Raw genomic sequence first — 12,779 nt, forward strand, 5'->3', positions numbered from 1 at the left:
TAACACTCTTGATACTCAAGTTGGACAAACATTTGAGTGTCCCAGATCTTGAATAATCATCATCACACTGTCTTTATTGAGGGAGTTAATGCAACGCAAATCACTTGCTATTACCCAGCGGTCACCATGAATTGTGTAACCAACTCACTGAATGTTGTGTAAAGTCACTGATGTCACCAGCCTGCCGCACCACAGTTCCTTAGCCAGTGACATTTGCCTTTTGCTTTATTACAGCAATGAACCCATTGTCTGCCAGTGCTGATACCCACTGTTGCATCAACATACACATTCAAGACTTCTGTCACAGAATGCTGTCTAATACGACCATCAGTGTTGTCCACTTTCCAAGCAACAGCAGTACTGCCATCTGTTGACACAAAAAGTTACTGCTGCAGTAGGTTGGAGAAGCAGCTTTGCAGAATAGCATCAATTCAAATTTTTTACTTAACAGACTATTTGAGGAGGCAAAATAGTAGCCATTACTTTTTGACTGACCCCCATATTTACAACAGAATGGAAATATTGATAGAAGCCAACCTCAGGAAGATTATTTTGGGTTCCAAAGAAATGTAGGAACCCATGAAGCAATATTGACTCTTTCACTTACTGTACAAGAAGAGGTCCCCGGGGTGGGATTCACATTTTAAAACAGTCAATACAGTTATGTATGTTAAGTTCCAACGTACCATGCTCTTCAGCCATTAATGTTGTTGGGCCCTCATTTGTGACAAGCTCAGTGATGTTGCAGTCTCCATTATGCCTCATAAGAGCCTCAACATGGTTCGGGGACTTATTTTTCATCGTGACCTGTTGTTGCAGTCTGATGATGAGCTCCGTGCAAATCTGGAATGCCACGGTGTCCACTTTGTACGACATGTCTTCAGGGGACCTAAGGATAGTAGGGTCGCCACCAGCACCTTCATCTTGGCTTTCGAGGGTGACACCCTGCCCAAGAAGGTCAAGGTGAAGATATATCAATGTGATGTTAAGTGCTGGAGGTTTGGGCATATGTCATCGAGATGTGATGCCAAACCTACCTGTCGGGATTGTGGACGTGCCTCCCACCCTAACGTCCCATGTTCGCCACCCCTTGTTTGTGTCAGCAGTAACATTCACTTTGCTCGTCATACTGCACAGTTTATCATAAAGAACGGAAGATTATGGAGTATAAGACCTTGGACAAGCTCACTTACACAGAGGCTAAACGCAAGTACGACTGACTTAACCCTGTGCACATTTCATTGACGTTTGCTGCAACAGCTTCGATGTCACCATCCCTGGCGATGAGCCCCCAAGCTCAGCCTCTTTATGTGGGCCCTCCAGCCCGACGATCTATTCCTGCCCCTCAGGTAGTTGGGGGAATACCCTCTTCCGTTGCGCCCCTGTTTTCAACATCAGGAGTAACAACCTCTCCTTCTTTGGGGACTTCAGTCCCCCAGTCCCCATCTCTGAGCCGGAGAAGTGCCCGCCTCCTCTGGCTCCCCTCATGCGGAAGGGATCGCTTGGTGCCCTCCCTTCCGCAGTTACTGCTCCTCCAGATGTCAGCCAGTGGCTGAAAAAGCCACCATCTGAGGGCCATAGGACTTCCAGGTCTTCTTCGGTCCATGAGACTGTGTCAGAAAAGCCCACCCAGCCTGATAAACTGAAGGACAAACAAGACCCTACCAAAAAGAAGAAAAGCAAAAGGAGAAGGACATAGAGACAGAAAAGGAGTTCACCACTGTACCTGAAGATGATGTGGAGCATCTAGCGACCACTCAGAAGCTAGATGTTGTTCGAGCCACAGCTCCTATGGCGGCGATGAGCACTTCTAAGGCGTGACTTAACCCCCCTCCCAAGATTCTTTCATGTCTCCACAGTTGGGTGCCATTATCCTCAAATGGAATTGCCATGGTTTTTTCCACCACCTTGCTCAGTTGAAACAGCTTTTGTGGCGCTTCCCTGCCACTTGTCTGGCCCTACAGGAAACCTGGTTTCCTGTTCAGCGGACCCCCTCCCTCTGTGCCTACTGGGTAACTGAATAGAATACGACAGAGTATCTGGCGGTGTCTGTATTTATGTTCTTGCTACTGTTCCTAGTGCCCCAGTGCCACTTCACATGGCTATCGAGGCTGTGGCTGTTAGAATCCGGGCAGGAATGGAGCTTACCACCTGTTCCCTCTACCTTCCCCCAGATGGGGTTGTCCCTCTTGCTGACCTAGCTGCATTGTTCGCCCAGCTCCCCCTGCCGTTCTTCCTTTTGGGGAACTTTAATGCCCGTCACCCTTTATGCGGTGGGGCCCAGATCTCGGGCCAGGGTAAGAACGTTGAGGCTCTCTTGGCACAGCAGGAAATTTGCCTCCTTGACACTGGTGCTCCCGCATATTTTAGCTTGATTCATGGCACATACTTGGCCACTGACCCCTCTCTCAGTAGCCCAGGTCTTCTTCCATACCTCAGTTGGAGGGTCCACGACGACCTCTGTGGTAGCGACCACTTTCCTATCCTAGATTCTCTTCTTCACTCCCAATCCCCTAACCAGCTGCCATGATGGTCTCTTCGTGGAGCTGATTGGGCAGCCTACACCTCGGTTACTATGGCCATTGGTCCGCTTCCTGGTGACATTTAATTTGGCAGTGGACAAGGTCACTATGGACATTGTTTCTGCTGCCGAGGCAACTGTACCCTAAGTACCCTAAGGCATAAGTCAGTCCGTTGGTGGACACCAGAGATTGCAGAAGCTATCCGGGACTGCCGGCGAGCCCTGCAACGACACTGGCATCATCCTTCTCTAGAGAATCTGGTTGCCTTTAAACGGCTGCGAGCCCGGGCTCGGCAGTTAATCCGGCAGAGCAAACAGGACTGCTGGGAACGATATGTTGCGACCATAGGTTTTCGCACCTCCCCATCTCAGGTGTGGTCGCAGGTTTGGCGCATTTTTGGCTTTCGCCCTCATGCGTCTGACCCTTCCTTTTCTCTTTGGGGTCCAGTTTGTACTGATCCAATCGCAATGCCGAATATCTGGCAGAGTACTTTGCTCGTAGTTCTGCGACAGCGGGCTACAGCGCAGAATTTCGCACCATTAAAGAGCAGGCTGAGCATACGCAGTTGTCGTTTTGCACGCACCATTGGGAACGATACAATGTCCCGTTTAGTGAATTGGAGTTCCAAACTGCCTTTACAGCTTGCCTCGATACCTCTCCAGGTCCAGACTGAATTCACACCCAGTTTCATTGCCATCTCTCTGTGCACAGTCAGGGTGAATTACTCGCCCTGTTTAACCGCATCTGGACGGAGGGTATTTTCCCAACTCATTGGCGGGATAGCGTTGCCATCCTGGTGCTGAAACCTGGTGCAGATCTGCTGGTGGTTGATAGCTATCGCCCTATCAACCTTACCAACATTATATGCAAACTCCTGGAATGGATGGTGAGTCGGCAGCTCATGTGGATCCTCGAAGTTCGGGTCCTCCTGGCCCAGCAACAGGGGGGCTTCCGTCAGGGCCGTTCAGCGATCGACAATTTAGTCTCGCTAGAGTCAGCTATTCGTACAGCTTTTACTCGGCGAGAACATCTAGTTGCTGTTTTCTTTTATCTTCGGAAGGCGTACGATACCACCTGGCGCGATTATATCCTTGCTACACTGCACGAATGGGGCTTACGAGGACCACTTCCGATTTTTCTTTGGAATTTCCTCTCCAATCGCTCCTTTCGGGTTCAAGGTGGCACTTATTTTAGCTCTGCTCATATTCAGGAAAACAGTGTCCCGCAGGGCTCGGTTCTCAGTGTTCCCCTCTTTTTGGTGGCGATTAATTGTCTTGCGGCTTCGATGGGCTCATTGGTCTGTTCCTCTCTATATGCTGATGACTTTTGTCTCTATTACAGTTCCGCAAGCATCAGTGTCGCTGAACGGCGGCTGCAGGGAGCTATCCGTAAGGCACATTTTTGGGCATCCAACCATGGTTTTCAGTTCTCAGCCTCTAAGACCCGAGTGATGCATTTTTGTCGTTGTCAAACGGTTCACCTCCATCCAGAGCTCTACCTTGCCAATGAACTCCTTCGTATTGAGGAGACGCAGAGCTTTCTTGGCATGCTGTTTGATGCTCAGTTCACTTGGACACCTCATCTTTCTGAGCTTAAACAACGGTGCTGGCTGCACCTCAACATCCTTCGCTGCCTCAGCCACACTGTTTGGAGGGCTGCACGAACAACCCTCCTACAGCTCTATAAGGCCTTAGTCCAGCCCCGTCTTGACTATGGGAGCGTGGTGTACGACTCAGGAGCACCTTCAAAGCTGCAGATCCTTGACTCGATTCTCCATTGTGGCGTCAGACTGGTGACAGGTGCCTTCTGTACTAGTCCGGTGACTAGACTTCTTGTAGAAGCTGGAATCCCTCCCCTATGATTCCGCCGACAACAGTTGCTTGCGTCATACCTCGCCTGCATCCATGTCTCGCCCGACCACCCAAACTGCAGGTTTCTTTTTCCATCTTCAGCACTCCCCTCCCTATGATGGCGGCCTAGGTCGGGTCTCCCGATCACAGTCCGCGTTCGTTCCCTTTTCTCGTCACTTGAGTCCTTTTTCCCTTCCTCCGTCGTTCTGGCCCTCTTCTTCTACCCCTCCTTGCCCCCTCCCTCGCTTGCGGCTTTGCTTGGATTTGTCCTGCGACTCCAAGTCCTATGTTCCACCTGCCAGTCTTCATCAACAATTCCTGTCTCTTCTTGCCTTGTTTCATGATGCAGATGTAGTCTACACCAATGGTTCTGTGGTCGATGGACGCATTGGGTTTGGTTTCATCCACGGCGACTACGTTGAGCAGCATTCCCTGCCTTGTGGGAGCAGTGTTTTCACTGCGGAGCTTGTTGCTCTTTATCTTGCACTCGCTCTTCTCTCCTCCTGCCCTAGGGAGTCATTTGTCATATGCAGTGACTGCCTGAGTGAATTGCAAGCATTCGACCAGTGTTTTTCTGGAGACCCTTTGGTGTGCGGTATTCAAAATGCTGTTTTTGCTCTCGCCGAGTGTGGTCGTTTAGTGACATTTGTGTGGACCCTGGGCCACATCGGCATTCTGGGAAACGAACATGTTGATCAGTTGGCCAAGCAGGCCACCACTTCGCCACCCCTGGAGCTTGGCCTCATGGAAAGAGACCTCCGGTCAGCCCTACATTGCAAGGTCTGCGATGTCTGGAGCTCTGAATGGTATGTATTGAACATGCAAAATAATCTCCGCCTGGTGAAGTCGTCCACGGCCGTATGGAACTCAGTCTTGAGGAGCAAGCCTAGGGACTCAGTTGTTCTCTGCCGTCTCCGAATTGGACATGCACAGTTGACCCACAGCTATCTCCTCCTCCTTCGCCGTGAGAACCCGCCCAAGTGTCACTGAGATGCAATGCTATCAGTGGTCTATCTTCTGATGGAATGCCCCCTTTTAGCCCCCCTTGTTGCAGTCCTTTAATTTACCAGCTGCACTTCCTTTAATTCTAGGTGACGATGCCTCTATAGCTGACTAAGTTTTACTTTTTATCCGTGCAGCTGGGTTTTGTCACTCAGTATAGTGTGGGTGCTCTCGCATGATTTCTCAGGCTACACCCACTCTAGCGATTTTTAATTGTGATGTGGATACCAAAATAGTGTTTTTTTATGGTAACAAGTTGTGTTGGTACCTCTATCCAGCTGGAGGTTCTTCATTTGTAGTTGAGTGGTTGACCTTTTTCCTGATCCATCAACCACTGTAGTCTGTTTTACTCTAGTCGACTATTTGCTCTGCTCCTTCTAACTCTCCTCTATTTTATGTTGTTGCGGTCTTCATTTTAGCTCTGTACCTCTTGGTGTTCCCTCCCTCTGGGTGCAGAGGTTATGCTTTTACTGCATAGGCCTTTTACAAGTATGTCTGTTTGGAACAGGTGACTGATGACCTCGATGTTAGCCCCCATCAAACCCCAAAACCAACCAACCAATCCCACACATGAGATGTTAGTACACCGTCGTCACAGAATCAAGTGTGAACAACATGAATTCCATTGATCTTGCTGATTGTGTGCTCTAGTGGATATGGAGTCTCTGCTCTGGGATGTCATTCCTTGTGACCGAATTTGTTCTGTTCGTCTTGAGTCGTCAGTGGTCTTCAGTTCTGCTACATTTGCTTAACATAGGATCTTTACTGCTTAGTCAGACACCTGCTAAGCAATGTTGCATCCTACTTGTGTCTCTTACAGCAGCGGTTAGATCTGCACTACTCTAATGATTTTCTGTTGAGCTCACAATTTCACTCAAGAATGTCAAGGTTGCTGTCTTCCTGGATGAGTAATGGTGTTGAAGTGTTGACACTCCCCAGCTGGCAGCTGTTGATAATTCTGTGTGATTGGTATGAGATGCTTGAACTTAGTAAATTTATTGCTGTCATTTCCTTCCCAATTTTGTGCATAACAGAATTGCAGGACAGGAAAGGGAAGCAGCAGCTGAGAAGGGAATGAGACAGGGTGGTAGCCTATCCCCGATATTTTCGATCTGTACATTGGGCTAGCAATATGGAAGACCAAAGAAAAATTTAGAGAGGGAATTAAATTTTAAGAAGAAGAAATAAAAACTTTGAGGTTTGCTGATCACATTGTAGCTTTGTCAGACAACAAAGGATTTGGAAGAATAGTTAAACAGAATGGACAGTGTCTTGAATGGAGGATACAAGATGAACATCAACAAAAGCAAAACAAAGGTAATGGAATGTAGTCAATTTAAATAAGGTAATGCTGAGGGAATTAGGTTAGGAAATGAGATGCTAAAAATAACAGCTGTATTTTGCTGTTTGAGCAGCAAAAAACTGATGATGGATGAAGTAGAGGGAATAGAAAACAGAGATTGGCTGTAGCAAGGAAATTGTTTCTGAGAAAGAGGAACTTATTATAATCAAATATTAATTTGAGTGTTAAGAAGTATTTACTGAAGGCATTTGTCTGGAGTGTAGCTATGTGAGGAAGTGAAATGAGGACGATAAATAATTTGGTTAAGATGATGATACAAAATTTTGAAATGTGATGGTACAGAAGAATGCTGAAGATTAATGGGTAGGTCATGTAAATACCAAGGTGGTAAATGAATATGTTTGAGGAGAAAGTAACTTGACTAAAACAAGAAATTGGGTGATAAGGCTTGTACAGAGGTGTCAAGGAATTGTCAATTTGATATTGGAGTCAGGGGAGGTTAGGAGATGAAGATGCTTGCACAGGATAGGCTAGTGTAGAGCGCTATATCAAATTAAGACCATAAGAACAATATAATTTTATCCGTGGGACATAGACCTTGGCTTGCTTATTCACTTGGGTAAATGCACATGTCCATTCTCACTAAGGTTGCTGCTGATCAGCCTAATATCATCATCAATACCAGTGCATAAATATTTGCTTGCCACAGGTAATCTGCTTACAAAGGATGTACGTTTCATATACGATAGAGATGGAAGTCATTTACATGTACAGCATTTCAAACAAACCAATGTGTAATGTTGAGTTCAGTGAGCTAGTGCTCTAATACTGGTTGAAGGCATTGGTTTGAAATGGGGAATGCATCTCCATTAAATTCAAGAGCTCTCACTGTTCTTTGCTTTCATGTAAAGGGGTTGCCTACTGATTATCTTCTGTATCAAAAATGTTCAACATTTTGTCTCCTCAGGCCCACTGGCACTGTATTCCAGCTTCAGTTGAAAATACAAATCACTGCAACCAGTCATATTTATTATTCTTTTCAGTGCATGTTATTTCAGTTAATAATGCATTAAAAATTTGTATGCATGGGTACAAAAGTTACATTGGTGAAGATTAACATATATTAATTAATTGAACTAAGCAAAGATTGCTTATTAAGAGCGACCAAGTGCAAAGAACATGGTTTTGTGTGTGTGTGTGTGTGTGTGTGTGTGTGTGTGTGTGTGTGTGTGTGTGTGTGTAAATACAGTGATTTATATTTTCAATTGTCATTTCATAATGGACACATACACACCTTACTTAAAATGTTTTTAGCTATGGATGTCTGTCAAATTTCATTTTATTCAGTGTTCCATACACAACTCTGCACTTGATGTAAAGGTTTTTGCAAATCCCATGCTGCACCTTACAAATAAACTATTAGCAGAGACTGCTTTAACTACTGAATGTTAGTGCTCACAAGGTTTGTTGTATTCCCTTTCAGTCTGTTTCCAATACTCTTGTTTTTTTTTTTTTTTTATTTTATTTTATTTTATTTTTTATAGCACATATATGGCCATATGGCTACAGAACAGCTAAGAAAGCGAACATATCAAGAGGAATTAAGGAAACAAATTGAAGAAAAGCGGCAACTGGAAGCACAGCAAAGGGAAAAAGAAAGAAGAGAGGAGGAAATTATTCTGAAAAGAGTTGAACAGCAGCAACTTAGAATGAAATTAGAATTTGAAAGAGAGCAAGCTCAACGCAGACACAAAGTAGAGAAGGTAAGCTGCAGGTAGCTGTTAAATCTGCTTTGATTCTTATTACCCATGTAATTCTTCAGACAAGCAATGGCTGAGGACTCTAATTCCAATTATCTTCTGTTGGTAAATGCTGATTGAGGGGGGTGGTTAGAACTTCAGTTCTGCAAATACTCTTTGCAACTACCCTTTCTCGATATGTGTGCTGAATTCAGCATTTTCTTTGGGAAATGATACATCACCAGGCCACCATAAATTCCAGTTCAGCATACATTACTTGAAATGTTAAAGAAATCATATTTGATCTTTTTAACTTCAAATATGCAACAGGACAGTTTCTTAACTAGTGAAAAAATTTAATTCTTTCCTGCAAACTAAGGAACATATGTAACTATTGTAGTGTTGCTCTTTGAAACTACACAGGAAGGATCTCCTCATAACTGACAATCAAGTTCTTCCTCAGTTCGATTTTAGAACAAAGACACCTCATTAGTCACTTTTAAGATAGGATGGGGGAATGTCACTCCATTTGATTACTTGAGCCTGTTGAAAGTGTCCTGTAAACAGGCTTAACTATGCGGACAGATGTTTTCCACAACCATGAGAAGGCCCACAATACTACGGAGAAAACAGATCTCTGTGTGGAGCCCTGAGCACGTGTTACCCTCCTCCCCCGCTTTTGTAATGTTGTTCTTCCTCCCACATTATTTTTTATATTGAGTTAGTGATGGTGCTATCAGTTTTTTTTTTTTTTTTTTTTTTTTTTTTTAACAAGAGAATGGTGACCCTTGTGGTACTATTGTAAATGTGACGCCTTTTCTAGTTCCCTTCCTGATGGCTCTTATCAGCAATGAGACACACAGCCACAAGTTTCCTTTCCTTTTCTCTTTTTTTTCTAGTAGCCATAAATAGTGTGCAGTCCAGTGTAATGAACCTAATTCATAGTGGACAAAGTTTTTAATTTTCTTCTCTTGTAACCAGTCTTCTGTAAACCCTACAACAGTTGCAGTGTCATAGAATCTTCATTGATTTCATCCCCATTGATCTCTTCATTTCATTTTGATGAAATTTTATTTATATCCTTTGTGGCAGGGTGAGGCACTATTCACAGGCTCCATTACTCAATGTTACAATTTCCATGTAACCCCTTGTAAGAACATATGGTGATAGTGCTTGGAAATTGTAGAGGGAAACACCGAACAATATAAAAAGTATGGCTCACATATGGAGACGTGCCTTGATGGCTTAGTAGTTAAGGCAGCTGCTTGCAGTAAGCAAGAAATTAAAGTCCTGGTCTGACACAAATTTTGAAATGTCATTATTTTTATTACATTATACACTGACGAGGAAAAATGTTATGACCATCTACTTAACAGTGTGTTGGTCCACCTTTGGAAAGCAGAGTTATGTCACACCAGTTGACTATGCGCAGATGATGCAGTTCCCTTAAGTAGCACTGCATAATACTAGGCCCACCAGCCTATATGGCCTGTGCTGCAGTGCATGTTCCAAGGAGCCATCACGTGAATTATGGTGTATCTGGGCATGAACATCGGCTGGTGTAACAAGAAATGTGATTCATCTGACTATGTGACACATTTCCCTCGATCCATGGTCCAATCTCAATGATACCATGCCCTCTGCAATTGTTATTGATGATCCAGATGGTCTAAAATGGGAACAAATTGGATTTATCTGCTGTGGAACCACATGTACAACAATGTTTGCTTCTATGGCAAGCTTTGAAACTGTTATGCCTATGAAGGCTTTGTACTCTGTTATCGGATAGCAGTTTATCCTGTTGTACATTGGAGGCAAGTTTCCGACCTCCATGTTCTGTGATGACACGTGCCCATCAAATACCTTGTCGCCTGCTTGCGGTTTCGCCGTCCTTCAACAACTTTCCATAGACATTCACAGCAGTAGCATATAAACATTCAACCAGCTTCACTGCTTCCGAGATGCTCATTACCGTAACAATCTAATCTTAAAGTCACTTATGTCACTGGATATTCCAATCTGTGACTCATATTGTCATTGGAATAATTCTCCATTCCTCTATTCTCTGCTTGTATACTTCCCTTATCACATCAGGTGCTTGCAATACCATCAGTGATTTGTCTCATTAGTGGAGGTTTACCATATCTAAATGGTTTGCACTGATATCATTTCATATGATTCCAACTTTACTGAATTAATTCCCATTGAGGCATTCATTTCATAATTAATATTGTATGGAGAAGTGGGCTGGAAGTACTAGTTTAAATTTTTTCACTTATAAAAGGTATTGAAATTTGCAATCTTTTGGAGCCAGTGGTTCCTTCTTCTATGAGAAGGGTCGAACAGGAAGGGAGAGGGTTGAAGGAAACAGATTGGTGAGGTTTAGGAAAAGGGTTAGAGTTTGAAAAAGTCACCCAGAACCCTGTGTCAGGAAAAGCTTACCGGACAGGATGAGAAGGGAGTCTTTCTTTCTCATCTCATCTGGTAAGTCTCTCTTGATCCAGGGTTCTGGGTGACTTTTCTGAACTCTGCCGCTTTTCTTAACCCTTGCAAATCCTTTTCCTTCACTGCTCTTCCTTCCCTTTCAGCTGTTCTGCGAGAAGACGGAGCCACTGTCTGCGAAAGCTTGCAAATTTCAGTACCTTTTGAATGTGTGTTGTCCTGCCACAGCTTGATTTGATTATTTTTATTGATAGTATAAATTTTTTGATTGAAAATCTTTTCTCTCTGGCCATATATCGTGTCACTAGTTAGTGAATTGATGATTGTAAAACTGACCTCAATTTCATGCACAAATTTTTTCTGCTCAAAGCTAATCCTTGTTCATAGTAAAATAATGTGAGGTTAACGTTTATACAATGCAGATTTCTGATGTTCTAGTCTAAGATCAGCTGCTTTGTACAATTTAACTAACAGCAGTTAGATAAAGCAAAAAGTATAAATTAATATTGATACAAACATGACTGCTTACTGAGGGAGCAGTTAAAAAGTGATTATACTGAAATGCAAGTATGAGCCAGCATTTTTTATTGGGGGGGGGGGGGGGGGGATTAAAAAACTATTGTATGTGACAGCTAAGACAAGTAGCAAGTAAATTTCTAGACAAATTGGTCACCTCTTATGTGTTTCAAAGTCTTTGGAAATTCAACTTTTAAAGCTAAATTGATGAAAATTGGTATTTGACTTCTCATTTAGAAATAAAGAAATATGTCTTATGGGATGTAAATTTCTGTGGAAATATCACCACAAGAATTCAAAAGGCAGGTTCACAGAAACCTCAGACTTCAGCTACCAGGGTTGCTTTATGGCCTTAACTAGTGTGGAAAGTTCAGAAAGTATTGCAATTTGTGAACTAAATCAAAGAAAGCTATTTAACAATCAGTGCAACAAATTGGCTCCGTCATTATTTTACTGAAAATGAAACAAATCTTTAATACGTAAGTTTCCTGTTGGCCTAATATATGTTTATAAACTTATTTTTGTTGTAGTTACTATGCAAACTAATCATTACTGATGACAAAGTAGATACCACTTTTAAAAGTGATTCTATGTCAAGGAATGCCTATTTGAGATGAGAAACTCCAGTGCCAGGTCTTAGACTGGTGCTGATAAATATAGAACCACTTATCCAATGTTTGTCTTTCTTTTTTGACTATCTGCATGAAATGAAATTAAATTTAATGGAACACTTTACTTACGAAAAGAATGGCAGCCACGTATAGGATCGCTAACTTTTTTTAAAGAGTAGGTTCTTTGGTTTTTACAAGATAATATTTATTTTTTTGTTCATTATGTGAGAGTAAACTTTATCAAATTAAACTTCTTTCAAAATTTGGCTTCTGTGTATTCTGTGGTTGGATATAGAGATTTTAAATATACATGGCGAGTGGCTGCCTTTTACTGTCATAAATATTGTAGGGGACAGAACATGCTTATTTCTAGTACTTTTGTATATCCTGTACAGCACTCAGCTGTGAACTAGGGAAGTTCATGATCATATCATACATCACGTCATAGAGAATTGGAAAGAATTTTCCATCATGTCCCATGACCATGATGGTAATAACTACTGCAGTTCTAATGCCTGCTTTGCTGATATGTCCCTATCTCAAACATATGGTGGTTACAGATAGCCGGTGGCAGCTAGGGAACTCTTTGAATTCGTATTCGAAGCTTATCGAACTGGAGAGCATAATGCAAAATTCAGAATGGAAGGTAAGCCTGTGGAGAGGCCACACCTAAGCTTAACATTTCTAGCGGTCATTTTGATGTTTATGTTTTACCTCAAAATAAAGTGTTTTCTATTGCAACACCTTTTATTCACCCTGAGTTTGTTACTCTCAACTCACAAGGTGTACAACTT

At 43.0% G+C, this 12,779-nt stretch overlaps 1 protein-coding gene across 10 annotated transcripts in view; it reads left to right on the plus strand.

Moving 5' to 3' along the window:
• Nucleotides 1-12,779, plus strand: part of LOC126266869 (uncharacterized) — a 128,391-nt gene that overhangs the window by 71,657 nt on the left and 43,955 nt on the right. For all 10 annotated transcript variants that reach the window (XM_049971494.1, XM_049971501.1, XM_049971495.1 and 7 more), the window contains one exon: nucleotides 8,222-8,440. In XM_049971494.1, the coding sequence (XP_049827451.1) occupies nucleotides 8,222-8,440 (219 nt within the window). The remainder of the gene's footprint in view (nucleotides 1-8,221; nucleotides 8,441-12,779) is intronic.

This window comes from Schistocerca gregaria, chromosome 4 (assembly GCF_023897955.1).
Source record: "Schistocerca gregaria isolate iqSchGreg1 chromosome 4, iqSchGreg1.2, whole genome shotgun sequence".
NCBI lineage: Eukaryota > Metazoa > Arthropoda > Insecta > Orthoptera > Acrididae > Schistocerca > Schistocerca gregaria.